The sequence below is a fragment of the Dermochelys coriacea genome, chromosome 2, assembly GCF_009764565.3.
Source record: "Dermochelys coriacea isolate rDerCor1 chromosome 2, rDerCor1.pri.v4, whole genome shotgun sequence".
NCBI lineage: Eukaryota > Metazoa > Chordata > Testudines > Dermochelyidae > Dermochelys > Dermochelys coriacea.
Window position 1 is genome coordinate 106,446,667 of NC_050069.1, and position 19,549 is coordinate 106,466,215.

Consider the following 19,549-nt stretch of genomic DNA (forward strand, 5'->3'; position numbering starts at 1 on the left):
GCTCTGCCCGGGCGCCTCTTGGCGCGCTCGGGAGGCGGGAGCGGGGAGCGGGGTCCGGGCGGCCCCGCAGGCGGCAGCCGAAGGGGGAGAGAAGAGCGGGACAGGGGCCGGCGCGGGGGGCAAGGCGGCAGCCGGCGAAGGATGGCAGACAACGAGCCGCAGAGCGCGCCGGACCTCTCGCAGGCTGTGAGTGCGGGGCGGGGCGGGGCGGGGGTCCCAGCCCGACAGCCGCCCTGCCACACGCGGGCTGCCGCGCTCCAGCGAGCCTCCCTCTCTGGGGAAGCACGGTCACGGCCAGTGACCCCCAGGAGCGGCTACCGGGCAGCAGAGGAGGTGCCGGTTCCCCTGCAAAGCCCCACGCGTCCGGCAAGGGTCGCGGCAGCCCCTTCCTAAAGCCCCGCGGCTGGGGGGGGGGGCAATCGCCCTGCCCCACGCGGAGTCCCCCCGCCCGAGTCGTTGGCAGAACCCGGAGATTCCCCAACAAGAGGAGGGTAAGAGAAAAGCCTTCGTGAATGACATCCAAGTGACCCAGCCCCTCAGCAGCTGGAGCCCGGCGAGTTCAGCTCAGCAGGCGCTTAAACGAGACAACGGGTCAGCTTAGGGCCCGGGCAGGCAGCCGCTGGTCCTGAGCCGCCCCCGTACAATGTAAAGCGCTGAACAGTTTGTGTCCCCCCCCCCCCCGGGTGTATTTACACTTCCAGTTTCCTTAACTAATCCTATTTGGCCCTCGGGGCCTGTTTTCCCACCCGTAAAGTGAAGCTAGGCGCCGTGCGGGCTGCGACTTCTCCCGGCGCTCGGGGAAAAAAAACACCTCCACGAGGAGCGTAGCTCTCAGCGCTGGGGCACTGTCTACACTGGCGCTTTACAGCGCTGGAACTGGCGGGGGCGGGGGCGGGGTGTTTTCACACCCCATAGCGAGAAAGTGGCAGCGCTGTACATTGCCAGTGTAGACAAGCCCTTAGTGGTAGCAATAATACTTCCCGCTTATAGTGCCTTCCATCCCGGGACTTCAATAGGCTTTCCAAAGTATCAGGGAGCAGCCCTGTTAGTCGGTATCCACAAAAACAAGGAGTCCGGCGACCTCAAAGACTAACAGATTTATTTGCCCATAAGCTTTCATGGGTAAAAATAACCCCACTTCTTCAGATGCATGGAGTGAAAAGTACAGATGCAGGCACAAATATACTGGCACGTGAAGAGAAGGGACTTACCTTACAAGTGGAGAACCAGTGCTGAGAAGGCCAATTCAATCAGGGTGGATGTGGTCCACTCCCAATAATTGATGAGGAAGTGTCAATACCAAGAGAGGAGAAATTGCTTTTGGAGCCAGCCACTCACAGTCCCTATTCAAGCCTAAATTAATGGTGTTACATTTGCAAATGAATTGTAGCTCTGCAGTTTCTCTTTGAAGTCTGTTTTTTAAGTTTTTTTGTTGAAGGGTGGCTACTTTAAAATCCGCTATAGAATGTCCAGGGAGATTGAAGTGTTCTCCTACTGGCTTTTGTATGTTACCATTACTGATGTCTGATTTGTATCCATTTATTCTTTTACGTAGAGACTCGCCTGTTTGGCCAATATACATGGCAGAGGGGCATTGCTGGCACATGATGCCATATATCACATTAGTACATGTGCAGGTAAATGAGCTCCTGATGGTGTGGCTGATGTAGTTGGGATCTCTGATGGTGTCCCTAGAGTAGATATGGGGACAGAGGAAGCCATGGGGTTTGTTACAGGGATTGGTTCCTGGGTTAGTGTTTCTGTGGTGTGGTGTGTAGTTGCTGGTGAGTATTTGCTTCAGCTTGGGGGCTGTCTGTAAGCGAGGACGGGCCTGTCTCCCAAGGTCTGAGGGAGCGAGGGATTGTTTTCCAGGATAGGTCATAGATTCGTTGATGATGTGCTGGAGAGGTTTTAGCTGAGGGGCTGTATGAGGTGGCCAGTGGTGTTCTGTTATTTTCCTTGTTTGGCCGGTCCTGTAGTAGGTGACTTCTGAGTACCTGTCTTGCTCTGTCAATCTGTTTCCTCACTTCCCCAGGAGCCTCCATCTGTAATTTTCACTCTCTGCATCTGAAGAAGTGAGGGTTTTTTACTCACAAAAGCATATGCCAAAATAAATGTTAGTCTTTAAGGTGGCACCGGACTCCTTGTTGTTTTTACAAACAGTTAGCCTCACAACAGCCACGTGACAGAGGTATCCCCATTTTGCATAAGGGAAACAAACAATGAAATATAATTGTGCAGAAGCCAAAGAAAATATATTCAACTTTTAATTACTTGATTCGTCATAGGTTGGGTACCTGAGTGATACCTTCAATCTGTGTGATTGGGTCTCAGAATGATCTTCTTAATAACTAGATTGGCTTAGAAGAACTGTAACTAGCAATCTGGAAAAGAATAGTTGTATTTCTTCTTTCATGTGTTAATACGATCCAATGAACTTCATAGCCATGCATCTCTTTCACACACTGCTTTTCTAATTTGATTTTCTATTTAAGCCCAGTGTTGTTAATGAAATTATCACACCATGTTTTATTTTTCACAGAATAGAAAGCTCTTCTGAAGTGTCAAGACAGTATATTCTTTGCTGATTTGGGTGGATGTTTTAATTAGTTATTTTTTACAGGCAGAAAACCTACTACAGCAACTGCAGGAGAACTTTCAAGCTTTGACTGAAAAGTTAACTCTGAGAAATATCCTTTTTTATTATTCTGTATGTTACTAGGCTAATAGTGCAAGTTCAGTAGGATTTTAAATAAGCTTATATAAAAAACACTAACTGTTTCACCTGGTTGGTTTATCTGATATTTTACTTTGCAAAATCAAGATCTGTATACACTTACACTTGAGTTTGGTATTCAGAAAGATCCCGAATACAATTACCCATCCATTTATACAGAGATCCAAATTGTACCATAGTCAAATATTTTACCTTTCCTTCGAAGAATGCTGATATTTGTATGGTAAAGACTAGCCAGTGTATAGCAGTTCTTGCTGATGAGAGTTTATAAGAAAAGGTGGCAAGTTGTCTGCAATATCCTGAAGGCCAGGTACAATCACCTTGGCAAGAACCGTGAAAGAGGAAAAAGAGAGAGGTCTATAAGAACTGCTTTTTAAATTAGTGGATTATGCATAACAAATAGAAAGTACTGACAAACTTTCTTTTAGCCTTCCATGTATAGGGAAAAGGAGAATTGGACCCAAAGAGAGAAGCTAAGAACAAAAAGGGCTCTGAGGTATCCCTCACTAATTAACAATACAGAAACTGGGTCACATACGTGGAAACTTGCTGCACAAGATAAGCTGTAACAACCAACCTCCTCTCATTCTTCCCTCCTCCCCCAACATTTTTGTAATTCAGCTTCTGTATGCATTTTGATTGCATATTTATGTTGTCCATGGTTGACCTTATGGGTGCATTAGTAGATGCAGCTGTAATTCACAATGGCCTCCTAGGTAATAGGGTGTTATACAGCATAATTTCTGTCTTTCAGAGCAACTTCTTGAGGCACATTCCTCACCAAAAAAACCCCAAAACAGTCTGTTAGGAAGAAAGCTGTTCTAACTCCAAGTAGGTAGGCATTCAAGTAAGCATTCAAACCACTCACAGAGCACAGCCCTTTTCAGATACTATAAGACTATTATTGCAACGCAATTTTGTAACATTCCTTTCAGCTTCAGTTTTGCATGAGATGGAGTCAACTGGAAGAGGAACTTCCAACTGGTAAATATTTCACAGAAGTGAAAGTCAACAAAACCGTACTCTTGCTATACATAACAATGTTTTCTTTAACTTTGTACTGGAAGAAATGGGTGAACGTATTGATGACCTTGAAAAGCACGTCACTGACCTAATGGCACAGGCCGGGATAGAAAATACCAATGAGGATCAGATGGTGAGAGTTACTCTGTAAAACAAAGTTGTGTGTAGTTATGCTGTAAACTGCTTCCACACTACTGGGGAGGAAGGCTTGGTGCCCAGGTTCTCCATCCCTTTTAAAGGTGGACATTGAGTTACAGTTTGTGACTGTGAACGGAAGAGGGGAAGGAATCTGTCCTCCCACTCCAGCATCGCTCTTATATCAAGCTCATTAAGGGCCCATTAAGAATTGACTACACTGTCTGAACTAGTTGTCTAACATCGCTAGTAGACAAAGTCCTGGTGTAGAAAAGGCTTAACACAGATGAAAGAACTTGTCTCTAAATCATAGAGAACATTATTTGAAGAAAGTAAGTTTTTGGTGCTTTGTTTAACAATGAAGGCTTCCTATGCATTACATCTTTCCATTTGGTTTTGATACCTGAAGCTCCACTAAAATGCCAACAATAAATACTTTGGAGTACATATATTCCCTTAATGGGAACTGCACACCCAGATCCACAATGTATTCTAATAGACTATCACCTTGTAGATTGTTTAATATTAAGCATTTAAATGGAATCTTTTGTAAGTAACAGTTTGAGACTAACTCAAAAACAGAATTTATGTAAGTTTACACTACATATTTTCAAATCCTGAATTCATTTTAGCAGATTTCTAAGGTGACATCCCAAGAACACAGAGCAAAGTTAGTGCCTAAAATTGCCTTAGTTCAGACTCCCGTTATATCCTGAATTGTAGTGTGGGGGGGAGAGGGGGGCATACTGTAATCTTGCATCCTGACAGAGAAGATTAGCACCTGATTTTCAAATATTGTTAAAATATTTTGCCATGCAAGTCTGCATTTATTTGGAATCTAAATCTAAATTGTAAAAAATCTAAATTATTTAAAAAAAGGTTAAGGTCATTTTTAATAATTTAATATTCCTGGGATTTGATTCTGCTAACAGCATCCACTATACCATGCTGCATTTTTAAACTATATTTTACAACTAGTTGTATCTAAAATTAACAAGAAAAATTAAGACTTTGTACCACATATCTGAACTATCACAATGACCTTAATTTGTAACTGAAGAATTGATGAATCAATGTATGATGCCTAGATCCCTGGATAGGTGCCAGAGAAATAAAAATAAAATTTAAAAAACTAACAGAGGTCAGCATATTTAGTAGTTATACCGTTGTCTCACTTTAATTGTCCTGTAGTATTTGGTGATATTTTCCTTCTATTACTATGATTTTCCTTTAAGCCATCTGAAAATAAATCCCTGAATTTGAGATACATGAGTTGATTTTGTGATTTAAAGGAACCCATATTAAACAGAGCAAGGAAGTGCAGTAAATCATTATGTACACTATATTATTCTGTCCCTTTTGATGCCTAATTTCTGTGGAAAAACAAAATATTTCATAACATTGAAACCACCATCTCAAATCTTAAATTAAGATTTAATTGTACAAGGATGTTCCTGTTATATTAAACCATAGTCATTAATTGAATAAGCAAATAACTTTTTTTTTTTTTTTTTGCACAGCACTGAAAGTGAGAATCTGCATGACATTCCATAGAGAATGAGGAAGAATTCATTTACAAACAGGATGTGTATTTCTACAAAATTCAAGTGAAAATACCACACATTGTAAAGGACTGCAAAGGGTAAAATTTTTAGTCTTGCACCATGACTGATAACTAGAACATTATTAATATTTTAGCAATCACAAAGAATAGCTCCAGTGAAAGAAAAGCATATAAGCAAATTATGTCATGCAAGATATGAAGTCTCCATTTTTTATTATTGATCCAATAAAGGGGGAAAGATGAGTTATGGCCATCAGGCTAATGACACATTTTACTCAAGATTGCCACAGAAGAAACACTATCTTATCAAGAGATAAGACTAAATTTGTGTACAATATTCATTACAAAAATCCAAAAATATATTTTGTAATGAATCTGCCTAGCCAAGCTCTGTCCTTGCCTCCGTGGGTCCCGCGTTTCCTGGCGGATTTCGCTAGCCTCAGAGGCTCACTGTGACCCTCCACGTAACCCTTCTTTCTCTAGAGACAAGGGTCACAGTCTACTGAGCAATTTTCATCATAAGCCAGTGAGGGAGGTGAAGAGAAGTTATCCTTCCTTGCACAGTCTCTGTTGTCTCCCAGTCTCAGTGATTAATCAGGGGGCAAAGGTGGGGGGGGGGAGCCCAGGCCCACCCTCTACTCTGGGCTCCAGCCCAGGGACCCTAATAGTATCAGCTATGGTAGCTGACCTTTTAGAAACATTACGTGTACAATTCCCTGGGCTACTTCCCCCACAGCAGCCCTCGCTTCCTCAAGCTCCACTTCACCCTTACCTCAGGGCCTCCTTCCTTGTGCCTGATATGGTGTGTACTACTCAGCCTCTCTAACCGCGCAACTTCTTCCCACAGCTCCTGACATGCACACCCACCTGACTGACAGGGAGGCTTTTAACTAGTTTCAGCCAGCCCGATTGGCTTCAGGTGTCCCAATCAACCTAGCCTTCTCCCTGCCTTCTGGAAAGTTCTTAATTGGCCCCAGGTGTCTTAATTGACCTGGAGCAGCTGCCATTTCACTGATCCTGGTACCAGGGATTTGTTTAGCCTGGAGCGAATCTATCTCTCTCTCTCTCTCTCTCTCCCTCCCCCACAGCCTTCTAGCTTGGAGGGAGGTGGGAAGCTGCTACTCCTGCTGCTGGGCCCTAAGCTCTTCCTGCTGCTCCAGCTGCTCCCCTGGCTGGGCCAGACACCACCCCGCCGGTTCTCTACTACCTGGTTGCTGGACCCCCCACTCTCGGGTGCTGCTGCTGCTGCTCCAACTGCAGCCCCGAGGCAGGGGGGGGCTGCTAGCCCACTCCCCAGAGAGGAGGAGTGAGGGACCCCAGCCACTGCTGTTGTGGATACCACCACCACCACCTGAGAGGGGTCCTTTCTGCCTGCCTGGACCACCACCTGGAGTTCCTGGAGCTACTGCTGCTGTGGAGTCTGTTGCCTGGAGCTGCTGAAGCCCTGAGGAGGAGAAGAGGACCATCTGCCAGTGGGGGAGCACCTAGAGACTTTGCAGACCACCGTGGAGGGGGCCCTAAGACTGAGTAATTTTCAAACTGTGCTCTTGTGGTGGGGGTTTTGACTGTGTTTGTAGGGACACAGGGGGTGTGGCGTGGAGCTGCCCCCCAATCCATGTGTGTCCCCCCCAACCCCCACCACTACTATCACCACCACTGCCCCCTCCACCACCCCCACTGGCTCTGTATACCATCTGCCTCAGCTCCTGCCTCTGGACTCAGCTGCTTGCTTGACTTGCCACGCCCTATTTCCACCCTTTGGGCCAGAAGCAGCAGCCAGCTTAAAAAAGACTTGTGCAAGTGCACGTGGGCACATGTGCCCTCCCCCAGACTGCCTACCCCCCAGCTTTGCCCTTTACTACCTGCCCCATTTGCCACTTGTAGCTTTGCCCCCCCTTTTGCCCCAGCCCCCCTTACTAGCTTCAGTTTGTTTTCCTGCCCTGCCCATTTCCTTCTGCAGCCTTTGTTTGTTTGCCCCGCCCCAGCCTTTGAAGCTAGCCCTTTAGTTTCCCTGTTCTACCTCCAGACCGCTTAGACCCTTGCTCCGTGTGCCCAGGCCCCCTCCCATGCGCTTGTGCAACTCCCCATTTTAGTTTGAACCCTCTTCACTGCACCCCCAATGTTGTTGTATCCCCCCTCCCCAGTGCACCAAGACGAGCTGGAATTCCACCTTGTGTCGGCGACTGAACCCTAACCCCTGATTGTCCCCCATCCAAACCACCCTTTTTGGCGCCCTCCTCCCCTGCCTTCAGCCTAGGTCAACCTGCTTCCCCTCTCCCCTCCTCCTTCTGATGTTTCCCCTTCCCTCCCTGCTCATGATGGGGGGGATGAGACAGGTGGGGTCCCTCCAGCAGCTCAAGCTGCCCCTCCCCCGCCTGCCCCTCCGTCACCCCCCCCCAAGCCTCTACTTCCGTTGCTGAACCATCTGCCACCGCCCCCACTGGGGCACCAGCAGCGATGGGCAGCGGGCTGACCTCCACTGCTGCCACGTCTCTCACCCCCTCAGATTCGGGGGGAGCCCCCCCAGCCGGCGGGAAGGGCCAGGGGAAGAAGAAGGGGAAGGGCCCCACTAAAAAGACCAGGCCCTCCATGGCAGGGGCTGCCCCCAATGTCCCGGCCCCATCTCCGGCTGGGGCGCCCCTCCCCGCTATTCCCTCCACCAGCTCTGCGGGTGTCCCTCCCCCGGCCCCCAGAGCATACGCCCAGGTGACAGCAGCCCCCCCGCCTGCCGCTACGTCATCTCTCCTCTACTGCCTCCACTACCATCTATAGCGGCCGGGGCCCCTTTCCCACCATGCCAGGAAGCACGGCGTTCGTTGCCTCCTGGTGCCCGCCTCGCCCCACGTGGAGACCTATGTGCGGGCGTTGGCGAGGGTGGTGGGGCCCACGGCCATTGTGGCGGCCTCCAAAATATATGGCAAGGTCGTCTTCTTAACATCAGAGGCCGCCGCCCAGGAGGCGGTGGAGAAGGGCCTGGCGGTGGGGGGCGGTTTTGTCCCCTTAGAGCCGCTAGAGGACCTGGGCGTCCGCCTGGTCCTGACCTCCGTCCCTCCCTTTCTCCCCAATGCCGCCCTGTTACCCGCCCTCTCTACCCTGGGGAAGCCCATCTCTGTCATCAGCCCTCTCCCGTTGGGCTGCAAAGACCCCGCCCTCCGTCACGTCCTCTCATTCCGCCGGCAAGTGCAGCTTCAACTGCTGCTGGCGGCGCATGACGGAGAGGCGCTGGAGGGGTCATTCCTAGTCCCCCACCAGGGGACCTGTTACCGGGTGCATTATTCCACGGGGGAGGCCCGGTGCTACCTCTGCCGGGCGATGGGGCATGTCCGGAGGGACTGTCCCCTGGCCCGGCAAGGAGGGGCATCCGGGACCCCTGAGCCCTGGCAGGGCATCGGCCCCATCGTTGCCGGCACCCCTGGCTGCCCGGCGCCCAAAACCACCCCTCCTCCTTCCCAGTCCACCATTGCTCCTGCTCGGGCCCAAGGGGCACCTCCCCAACTATGCCCAGACGAGCGGGAGAGCCCTGCCCCCGCTGCTTGCAATCTGGCGGGGCCTGTGGAGGAGGGTGCGGTAGGGACACTGCCGGACACGGGAGAGGGCCCGCCCCAAGGGGAATCTTCCCTCCCTTGTGCTGCCCCACCGTTACCCCCTTGAGTCCCTGAGCCATCACTTCTGCCCCCTGACACAACCCCTGCTAGCCAGTCCCTGGCTAATGCCATGGAGGGCTGGGCCCTAGTCCAGGGGAAGCGGGGCAAGCGGAAGGCTCGAGCTCCGCTCCTTCCATCTGATACGGAGGCCCCCCGGAAGACCAGGAAGGGGGGCACCGATGTCGAGCCTTCCGCTCTACCCACGGGTGTGTTCCATCCACCGGTGCCAGCTGGGGAAGACGTGGCAGCACTGGAAGGTGGTATCTCCCCTCCATGGGAGTCCCTCTCCTCCAAGGCCCCTGAGGCTCCATCTGAAACCTCAGTGTGCCCCGAGGCAACAGTCGCATCAGGTGGCAGCGGGGAGAATCCCGGGGTGGCGGAAACTAATCTCCCATCAATATACGAGGAGATCGAGGCCCTGGGTCTGACCCCGGTCACCCAGGGGGAGGACGACCCTATGCCAGTGGGCCTCGATATAGGCGACTTCACTCCAGACCCCCTTTCCCCATGCTGCCTCCCCTTAACCGTTTTTTCTGCTCCCACCTCCGAGGGGCTCCTGGACTCCTCCATCAACCCGGCTGCAGATGGCACCCCACTGAGGGCCACCGAACCTGTTGAGGCAACGGTCAGTGCCACGCGGCTGGGACCTGAGCCACCAGGGGCACCCGTCGGTGAGGAGCATTCGATCTCCTTCCCGGGAGAGGGCCCTAAAGGAGAGAGTCCACCCCGATGCTGTGGCTGCCAAATCCACCATAGAGCCTGCGCCCGGCATCACTGAGAGCCTTCTCCCCACCCAAAATCTCACCTCTAACCTTGCCTCTGCCCCTGTCCCTATCCCGTCCACATCCCGAGATGTTATTGCCGCCCGGGGGCTGTCTCCTTCCCCTTGCCAACAGATGACCCCCAGGGAGCGGCCTTTGTGTTTACCCGTCCCAACCTACCAGGGGCTGCTATCTTCCCTCCGCCGCCCTCTATCGCCCCAGCATTTAAGTCAACTTATCAGGAGCCCCGTCGGGGGTCTGCACCCTGTCTGCCCGTCTCGGTGGGCCACGGGGCTGTACCAAGGGCCCCATCGGGGAGTAATCAGGAGACCGTAACCCCAGCCCCCCATGCGCTGCGAGAGGAGTTGCGGGAGTTTCTAGAAGACGTCGGTGGCTCCCGCAACAGTACAGCTTGCTCTCCAGCAATGGGGGGACTTTAATCAAATCCTCCAGGCCGCAAGGGCCCTCATGGGGGAGGGTAAAAGGACCGGGAGGCAGGGCGCCGCGGCCTATCAGCGGGTCCGCCTCTTCCGTGACTCCTTACTCACCTACGGAGTAGGTCACAGACTGCTGCGCGGCCCGCGAGGAGCCGCGAGCGTCCCTGCCGGCGAGGATCCCCCCCAGCCCTCCTCATGGCACCTCTTACCATCGCAACATTGAACACCCGCGGCTGTAGGATGGGTCTCCGCAGGTTCCAGGTGCTCTCCTTTCTTCAGGAGTGGGGGTACTCTGTGGTTTTCCTGCAGGAGACCCATATTGATCCGACCGCCGAAGACAGCTGGTGGCTGGATTGGGGGGACAGGGTCTACTTTAGCCATCTCACAGTTCGTACGGCTGGAGTGGCCACCCTGTTCTCCCCTGACCTGGTGCTGGGGGTCCCCGAGGCTGTGCCGGGTCACCTGCTGCACCTCCGGGTCCGCATGGAGGGGCTCGTAGTCAACCTCGTCAACATCTATGCCCTGGTAGCGAGCCCGGAACGGCTGCAATTCTATCAGCAGGCGTCCGCCTTCCTCAGCACCTTGGATCCTCGTGAGTGCCTGGTCCTGGGAGGGGACTTTAACATCACCCTCAAGGAGCGGAACCACTCAGGGACCGAGCAGAGCCCGGCCGCTGCCGCCATCCTCCAGGAGATAGTCGAACACCACTCCCTGGTGGACATCTGGCGCGACCACCACCCGGCTGACACTTCCACGTTCACCTTTGTCCGGGTGGAGGCCCATCGGTCACGCCACTCCCGGTTGGACCGCATTTATTTATCACATTTTCATCTTTCCCGAGCCCACTCCTCCAGCATCCGGCCGGCCCCATTTTCTGACCATCATTTGGCCACCGTGACAGCCACTCTCTGCGCGGAGAGGCTGGGGCCGGGCTATTGGCATTTTAACAACAGTTTGCTGGAGGATGCGGGCTTCGTGGCATCCTTCCGGGAGTTCTGGCTGGCCTGGCGAGGGCAGCAGCGTGCCTTTCCCTCGGTGCGGCGGTGGTGGGACCTAGGGAAGGTGCGCGCCCGGCTCTTCTGCCGTGACTACACCCGGGGCACCAGCCGACGGAAGGAGGAGGCAATAGAGCAGTTGGAACGGGAGGTCTTAGAGCTGGAGAGGCGTCTGGCCGCCAGCCCCGAGGATCTTTGTGGAGCGTGCCAGGAGAAGCGGGAGGAGCTCCGGACCCTCGAGGACCGTTGGGCCCGGGGTGCCTTTGTTCGATCCCGCATCCGTCTCCTTCGGAAGATGGATCGCGGTTCCCGCTTCTTCTACGCCCTGGAGAAAAAGAGGGGGGCTAAAAAACATGTCATCTGCCTACTGGCAGAAGATGGCACCCCCCTCATGGATCCAGTGGAGATGTGTGGGAGGGCGAGAGCCTTCTACGCAAGCCTTTTCTCCCCGGATCCAACCGATCATAACGCTTGCAGAGTGCTCTAGGAGGAGCTCCCGAGGGTCAGCGCGGGCAACCGAGACCGGCTAGAGCTGCCTCTCACTCTGGCAGAGTTCTCAGAAGCCCTCCGTTGCATGCCCACCAATAAATCTCCGGGCATGGACGGGCTGACCTTGGAGTTCTACCGCGTCTTCTGGGACGTCCTGGGCCCAGATCTAGTCACCGTCTGGGCCGAGTCTTTGCAGAGCGGGGTCCTCCCTCTTTCGTGCAGGCGAGCCGTGCTCGCCTTATTGCCGAAGAAGGGGGACCTCCGCGATTTATGAAATTGGCGTCCCGTCTCGCTCCTCAGCACCGACTACAAAGTCATGGCAAAAGCCATCTCACTGCGGCTAGGGTCCGTGCTGGCGGACGTGGTCCACCCAGACCAGACCTACACCGTCCCAGGCCGCAGCATCTTCGACAACCTATATCTGGTCCGGGACCTTTCGGAACTCGGGTGTAGGGATGGTCTGTCATTCGCCCTCCTGTCCTTAGATCAGGAGAAGGCATTCGACAGGGTGGATCATGGGTATCTCCTGAGCACTCTGCAAGCGTTTGGCTTCGGACCCCAGTTTGTGGGTTTTCTCCGGGTGCCATACGCCTCCACAGAGTGTTTGGTCAGGCTCAACTGGACCCTGACCGAACCGGTCAGCTTCGGGCGAGGAGTATGGCAGGGGTGCCCCCCTCTCGGGCCAGCTGTACGCTCTGGCGATCGAGCCCTTCCTCTGTCTCCTCCGAAGGAGGCTGACAGGGTTGGTGCTGCGGGAGCCGGAGCTGCGGCTGGTCCTGTCGGCGTACGCTGATGACGTGCTCCTCGTGGTCTAGGACCCAGGCGACTTGGCGTGGGTGGAGGCTTGCCAGGCCATCTATTCGGCAGCCTCCTGTGCGCGGGTCAACTGGGTCAAGAGCTCTGGCTTGGTGGTAGGGGACTGGCGGCAGGCGAGCTCCCTCCCACCCGTGCTTCAGGCCATCCGGTGGAGCACAGGTCCGCTGCTCTATCTCGGCGTTTACCTTTCTGCCACACATCCCTCTCTGCCGGAGAACTGGCAGAATTTAGAGGGCGGGGTGATAGAGCAGCTCCGGAAATGGACAGGGCTTCGAGGGAGAGCGCTGGTGCTTAATCAACTAGTCCTGTCCATGTTCTGGTACCGGCTCAAAACCCTGGGCCCGGCCCCGGGTTTCCTGGCCAACCTCCGGACATCGATTCTGGAGTTCTTTTGGTCAGGACTGCACTGGGTCCCTGCAGGGGTTCTCCATCTACTTCTGGAGGAGGGAGGGCAGGGCCTGAAATGTCTGCTTACTCAGGTCCATGTCTTCCGCCTCCAGACCCTGCAGAGGCTCCTTTATGGTGCAGGTAGTCCGGCGTGGAGCATACTGGCGCACGCCTTCCTGCGCCGCTTCCGAGGGCTCCGATACGACCGGCAGCTCCTTTATCTCCATCCGAGAGGCCTTCCGCGAGACCTCTCCGGGCTGCCGGTCTTCTACCAGGACCTCCTCCGGACCTGAAAATTCTTTTCAACGACCAGGTCCGTGGCGGCCACCGAGGGGGCAGAGCTCCTCACGGAGCCCCTGCTACACAACCCCCAGCTTCATGTGCAGGTGGCGGAGTCCCGCTCGGTGTGCCAGAGGTTGGTCCTGGCAGAGGTCACAAGAGTCGGAGACCTCCTGGACTATGACCGGAGAGACTGGCTGGATCCCCTGACGCTCGCTCAGTGCATGGGGCTTTCCAGACCTTGTACTCCCCGGCACATACTTCAGGACGTGAAGGCCGCTTTGCCACCCGCTGCTCGGGTTTATCTCGACTGGGTCCTGCACGAGGGCACGCCCCGCCCACCCCTACCCCAGGCCCACCGGACCTTTTAATTGGACCCTTGGCCCGTGGACCCAACTGACCCCTTCACCCCTTCACTGGAAGCCGGCTGCACAAGATACAGCTGGTCTGCTTTCAAACCGCACCAAGAAAACATCTATACACGCTCGTGCTCCACACCCTTCACGCCCTTACCCTCGTGTCCCGCCCCGATACAAAATGGCGGGACCTCCTGCCACCTTTGGAGGGTGAGGAGCCCCGGTGGGCCAGCCTCTATTCCACCTTAGTTCCAAGGCCCACCAGGGATGTCAGTTGGCGGCTCCTTCACGGAGCCGTGAGCACAGGCGTGTACTTGGCGCGGTTCACTTCAATCCCAGACACCTGCCCCTTTTGCGGCGTGAGGGATACCCTGGCACATATATACTTGGAGTGTGCCAGGCTGCAGCCCCTATTCTGGCTCCTCACCAATATTTTATTACGTTTTTGGTTGCACTTCTCCCCTCACCTTCTCATTTATGCACTCGCTATCCGTGACCCCACAAAGTCACGGGATCTCCTGGTCAACCTGCTCCTGGCCCCAGCTAAAATGGCCATCTACAAAACCAGAGTGAGGAGGTTGGCCGATGGAGTCTCCTGTGACTGTGGGGCCTATTTCCGATCCTCGGTCCGTTCACGTATCCGGGCAGAGTTCCTCTGGGCGCCGTCCTCTGCCTCCCTTGACGCCTTTGAGGAGCAGTGGGCGCTGTCCGGGGTTCTCTGCTCGGTGTCCCTATCCGGTTCCCTTTGTTTGACCCTTTGACCACACTCCTGTCCCTGTTGTTTCATTAGTTGTCCCCTGGAATTTTTTGGGTATCTAGGTCCTGTGGATCCCCCTTTTAGGCTGGGGGGGATCCTTTAGCAGTGGACGGGCTTCGCCCGCCCACTTCCCGGATCCCAATAAGACTACTGTTCCATAGCCATCTGGCCTTGCCCTGTCACACATGTAATTTTTAAAATGATAAAGATTAAATAAAAAGCTATTCATTTTCAAAATACCTGAAACATGCTCTTGTAAAAAAAAAATGTAATGTTTACATTTGTTTCAGAATTTCCTTGTTTTTGAGTTTAATAGTCCCAGAATAACTGAATCCTCTTGTGGCAATGGATTTCCACAGTTGCAATATTGTATGTGTATGAAACCACATTATTTTGTCACTCCCTTAGATTCAGTGTATGCACAAGCTCTCTCTCAGAATATGTACCCATACTATTAATGCTGAAATACGATTTTTATCTGAGTGATATAGTGTACTTTGGTACATAGAATATATTTACACTACAAGCTAGGGCTGTGATTCCTCTGCTTGCATAAACACGCTCGCACTAGCGCTCATCAAGCTAGTGAAAGTGTAAGTAGCAGTGTAGCCATGTTGGCATGGGTAGCAGAACCCATTGGCTCAGGAGGGTTTGTACTAAGCACAGTTAAGCCCTGCCTCTGCTGCCATTACCCACACTACCATGGCTATTTATGGCTAGTTCAGTGAGAGCTAGCATGAGTATGCGTACACAAGAAGGACAATCGCACCCCTAGCTTGTAGTATAGACATTAGCCAAAGATGAATCTTGGAAATTCTTCTGTACTTGCACACCTCTGAATACAAGTTGCTTTATCAAAGTTATACACAGAAAAGGACTGTGCACTTAAATAGAGCCCTCACTTCTGTCTTGCTACATACCTCTTTCCAAAATAGTGCATACCAACACTGAGGTGTGCATACATCTCATCATACAATCTGTAGTAGGAAAACATATCTCACCCATGTACTTTCCCCAGCATGAGGGGTTGAGCTCAGAAAGGATCCTATTTTGAATATAGGATAGGTTTTGGAACATGAGATAATGCTATCATACATCTGCTTAACAAGATAGACTTGACAGGACAAATTAAAGAAAACAAACTAACTTCAAGGATATAAGACTCCAAAAGGATGATGCTATTACTAGGCAATATCTTGCTGGAAATGGAATTTCATGGCACTTAAATGTCATGGCACATCTTTTACAGGGTACAAAAACAAAGGTATGAGTAGGTAAATAATATTTATTCATAAAAATGCTACTTTTTTTGTAATCCAGAAGCATTTACTATGCACTGAGCATTGTTCACACAAGGGAAGACTGTCCCTATCCCAAATAATTTACAATCTAGGAAATAATTTCACAATTAAGATAATTTACAATGCAGTTTATACATGCCTTTTCTTAAATGCACCCAAAATTAACTCTAGTAAAGGAAACAAACAGTAAAAGACCAATGAAGAGAAGCAAATTAATCATTTTCAACCACAGTGTTTCAGGAAGGAGTGCACACTTAAAACTACTATGGATCTTGCTTCTTCACCCCACCTCCCTTCCGCTGTCTTGAGACAAAAAGCAGGAATGCAGAAGTACAGGAATCAGTCTTCAGAAAGTGGAACACTAGAATAAAGCAGTTATTTCTGAAGGCTTCTTTAGAGTAGAAAAATTGCATCAAACTAACAAACAATCTATTTAAAAAATCAACCTAGTTAAACAAGTTCTAATGCCGAATGTAGACACATGTAAACCAGTTTCATTGTCATATAAATCTGTTTAGCTTGTGCTTTGGTAATACAAAAACAAGCTGAAATTATTTAAACATGGATTACATGGGTTTAAGCAAAGTAGGAGTTTCACCTCAGTCTAACTAGATCAATTTAAAACACTATCTCATTCCTGCTATGTGGACAAGAAAAGGCTAAGCTAAATAAGCATACTAAACCATGGATCAATTAAGCATCTACTCCTCTCCTGCTACTCTAAATAGAACTGGTCAAGCCAGTTCTATTTAGTGTAGCAGGAAGAACAAAAATAAAAATGATCAACTGCTTTTCAGCTGATAAATTGTTAAAATTAGTTTCTCAACTATTTAGTGAAAGGCAGAGTCCAGGATGGACCTTGAGAGTCAGTTAACAAGGCTTTAAAAAAACCTTGTAGCCCCTGCTACTCCATGTTTATCTTTGACATTACCTGGGATGCTTCTCTTTCCCTGTATAATGCAAGTGCCTTAAACTACTTCATTGTATCTAAGAAATTATAAAATTTAATGAGCAGCATCAGTTGCAAACTCTCCCACCAGCCTAATCAAGTTTTGCAGATCTTTCCAACTACATGGATGCCTGAAAACCCCAGTTCTTGAAACTACTTCAGAATCTTCATACCCATGCTCCAGATTATTGGAAGCATTTCTATCAGGTTGCTTCAGCCTTTCCAGGAGTTCCCAACAAACCTAAAAGAGCAATAAGACACCCCCACCCTGTAATGGTCTTTCCCCAAAGCCAGTGGTTTTCAAGGGTCATGGAATGTAAGGCACTGGGTCATGGCAGCTCTGGACAGCACCTCCAACCGGGCAGTTAAAGGTCCCATCTGCGGGGCTGCCCAGCTAAGGCAGGCTAGGTCCTACCTGTTCTGACACCACGCTGCACCCTGGAAGCAACCAGCAGCAGGTCCAGCTCCAGGAGGGGGTGGGGGAAGAGGGAGATGGGGCTCCAAGCACTGCCCCTGCCCAGAGCATCGGTTCTGCACTCCCATTGGCTTGGGCGGTGCCTGCACGTGAGAGCCGCATAGAGCCGCTTCTGCGCCTCTGCCTAGGAAGAGGACCTGCTGCTGGCCGCTTCAGGGGCGCACAGTCCACGGTGCCAGGACAGGCAGGAAGCGTGCCTTAGCACCCCCACTGATCAGGAGCCACCCAACATAACCCAAAACCCCAATCTGCTGCTCCAGCCCTGAGCCCCCCCAAACCCAGAGCCCCTTCCTGCCCCCCAAACTCATCCCCCGCCCCACCCCAGAGCCCTTACCCAGTTCCGCATCCCAAGCCCTTGCCCCAGCCAAGCCCCCGCAAACCCTGAACCTCTCATTCCCAGCCCCACCCTACACCCCAACCCTGTGCCCCAGCACTGAGCCCCTCCCACACCCCAACTTCCTCTGCCCCAGCTCCACTGCGTCGCAGGCATCAACAATTTTCTTCAACTGGGTCGCCAGGAAAAAAAAAAAAGTTTGAGAACTACTGGCCTAGATAGAGCTCTCTGACTCTCAGTGGAATGGTATCATAGGGGAGAGATGCTCCTAAACTATATTTGGGTGAAGAAGCAGTATGTTGTTTTTAGGACCCCAATGAGAAGGCACAGAATCTCTAGTTAGTACAAACAAGGTAAGAGGCAAAAGGATGGAGAACTGGAAGTGTGCCTATGGGCCATATGCAATGGTCTGACAGAGTTTCAGTCCAATCTGAAAATGCATCCGAGGTCAGGTGAATGAGGAAAAAATGGTTTCTGATGAGGGTGAAATTAACCAGGGATACCAGGGAAAAGTTAAGGATGTTTATGGAACCTGAACTGAATTTCTTTAGTTCCAATTTTAATAAACAACAAATTTTATATTTTAAATTATTGAGATAACTAATGTTATCTTTGGCATTTTCTTAATATAAAAGGTGGTTTGTTTTTTAAAATAATGTTCACGTAGATGAATCACTACAATCTCCAGCACAGAGAGTGGGCATGGACTCCTATGGTGCTGCTTCTAAGATGCCCAATAGTCTTGGCCCTGGATCCCTGTTATTACAGTGCTTATAAACTTAGCAGGACTTTTTCCATATAATTTTTAATATTTTGTATAGCTCCCAGAAATACATTTTTACGTAGGAAACAATAAATCACTCACCATAGGTAAGTATACCCATATGCACTAGTTCTTGAGGATCAGGGAATGCAACAAATTCAGAGTTACTAGAACAAGCCATGGAATACCAATTCAACCTGCATTTCTCAAAATGGCTGGTACAGTTGCCCACAAACTAAACAAATAAAAGACCTTTTCTGGTTTAGTAAGAAATGGTTTTCAGTCAGATTTATAATGAAAAGTGCATATAATGATAAGTGTCTAAACTTTAGTTGCAGAATAGCAATTCCGTAATCAGAACTTTATAGTGGGGAAATCATAGATACTAAGGTCAGAAGGGACCATTCTGATCATCTAGTCCGACCTCCTAGACAGCGCAGGCCACAGAATCTCACCCACCCTCTCCTACGAAAAACCTCACCCATGTCTGAGCTATTGAAGTCCTCAAATCATGGTTTAAAGACTTCAAGGAGCAGAGAGCCTCCCTCAAGTCAACCATGCCCCATGCTACAGAGGAAGGCGAAAAACCTCCAGGGCCTCTCCAATCTGCCCTGGAGGAAAATTCCTTCCCGACCCCAAATATGGCAATCAGCTAAACCCTGAGCATATGGGCAAGATTCACCAGGCAGATACTACAGAAATTTCTTTCCTGGGTAACTCAGATTCCATCCATCTAATATCCCATCTCAGGGGATTCATCCTATTTACCCTGAATATTTAAAGATCAATCACATTTAAAGCGTCCTCTTTTTTCAAACATAGGAAAAAAATGTTTTAAGATATGCAACAACTGTATTTCCAGAAAGAAAAGGAGTACTTGTGGCACCTTAGAGACTAACAAATTTATTAGAGCATAAGCTTTCGTGAGCTACAGCTCACTTCATCGGATGCATTTGGTGGAAAAAACAGAGGAGAGATTTATATACACACACACAGAGAACATGAAACAATGGGTTTATCATACACACTGTAAGGAGAGTGATCACTTAAGATAAGCCATCACCAACAGCAGGGGGGGGGGGAAAGGAGGAAAACCTTTCATGGTGACAAGCAGGTAGGCTAATTCCAGCAGTTAACAAGAATATCAGAGGAACAGTGGGGGGTGGGGTGGGAGGGAGAAATACCATGGGGAAATAGTTTTACTTTGTGTAATGACTCATCCATTCCCAGTCTCTATTCAAGCCTAAGTTAATTGTATCCAGTTTGCAAATTAATTCCAATTCAGCAGTCTCTCGTTGGAGTCTGTTTTTGAAGCTTTTTTGTTGAAGTATAGCCACTCTTAGGTCT

General features: G+C 50.7%; 1 protein-coding gene across 2 annotated transcripts in view; it reads left to right on the forward strand.

The window, feature by feature from the left end:
• The window catches only part of HSBP1L1 (heat shock factor binding protein 1 like 1), a 21,632-nt gene continuing 2,083 nt past the window's right edge, over positions 1-19,549 (forward strand). The window contains exons 1-4 of one of the 2 annotated variants that reach the window (XM_038391943.2): positions 5-186; positions 2,624-2,690; positions 3,799-3,893; positions 5,416-5,846. In XM_038391943.2, coding sequence (XP_038247871.1) covers positions 142-186; positions 2,624-2,690; positions 3,799-3,893; positions 5,416-5,421 — 213 coding nt within the window. In that variant the 5' untranslated portion in view covers positions 5-141 and the 3' untranslated portion in view covers positions 5,422-5,846. Of the gene's footprint in view, positions 187-2,623; positions 2,691-3,798; positions 3,894-5,415; positions 5,847-19,549 lie in introns of those variants that run through there. The other variant, XM_043508261.1, reaches the window with a different exon arrangement.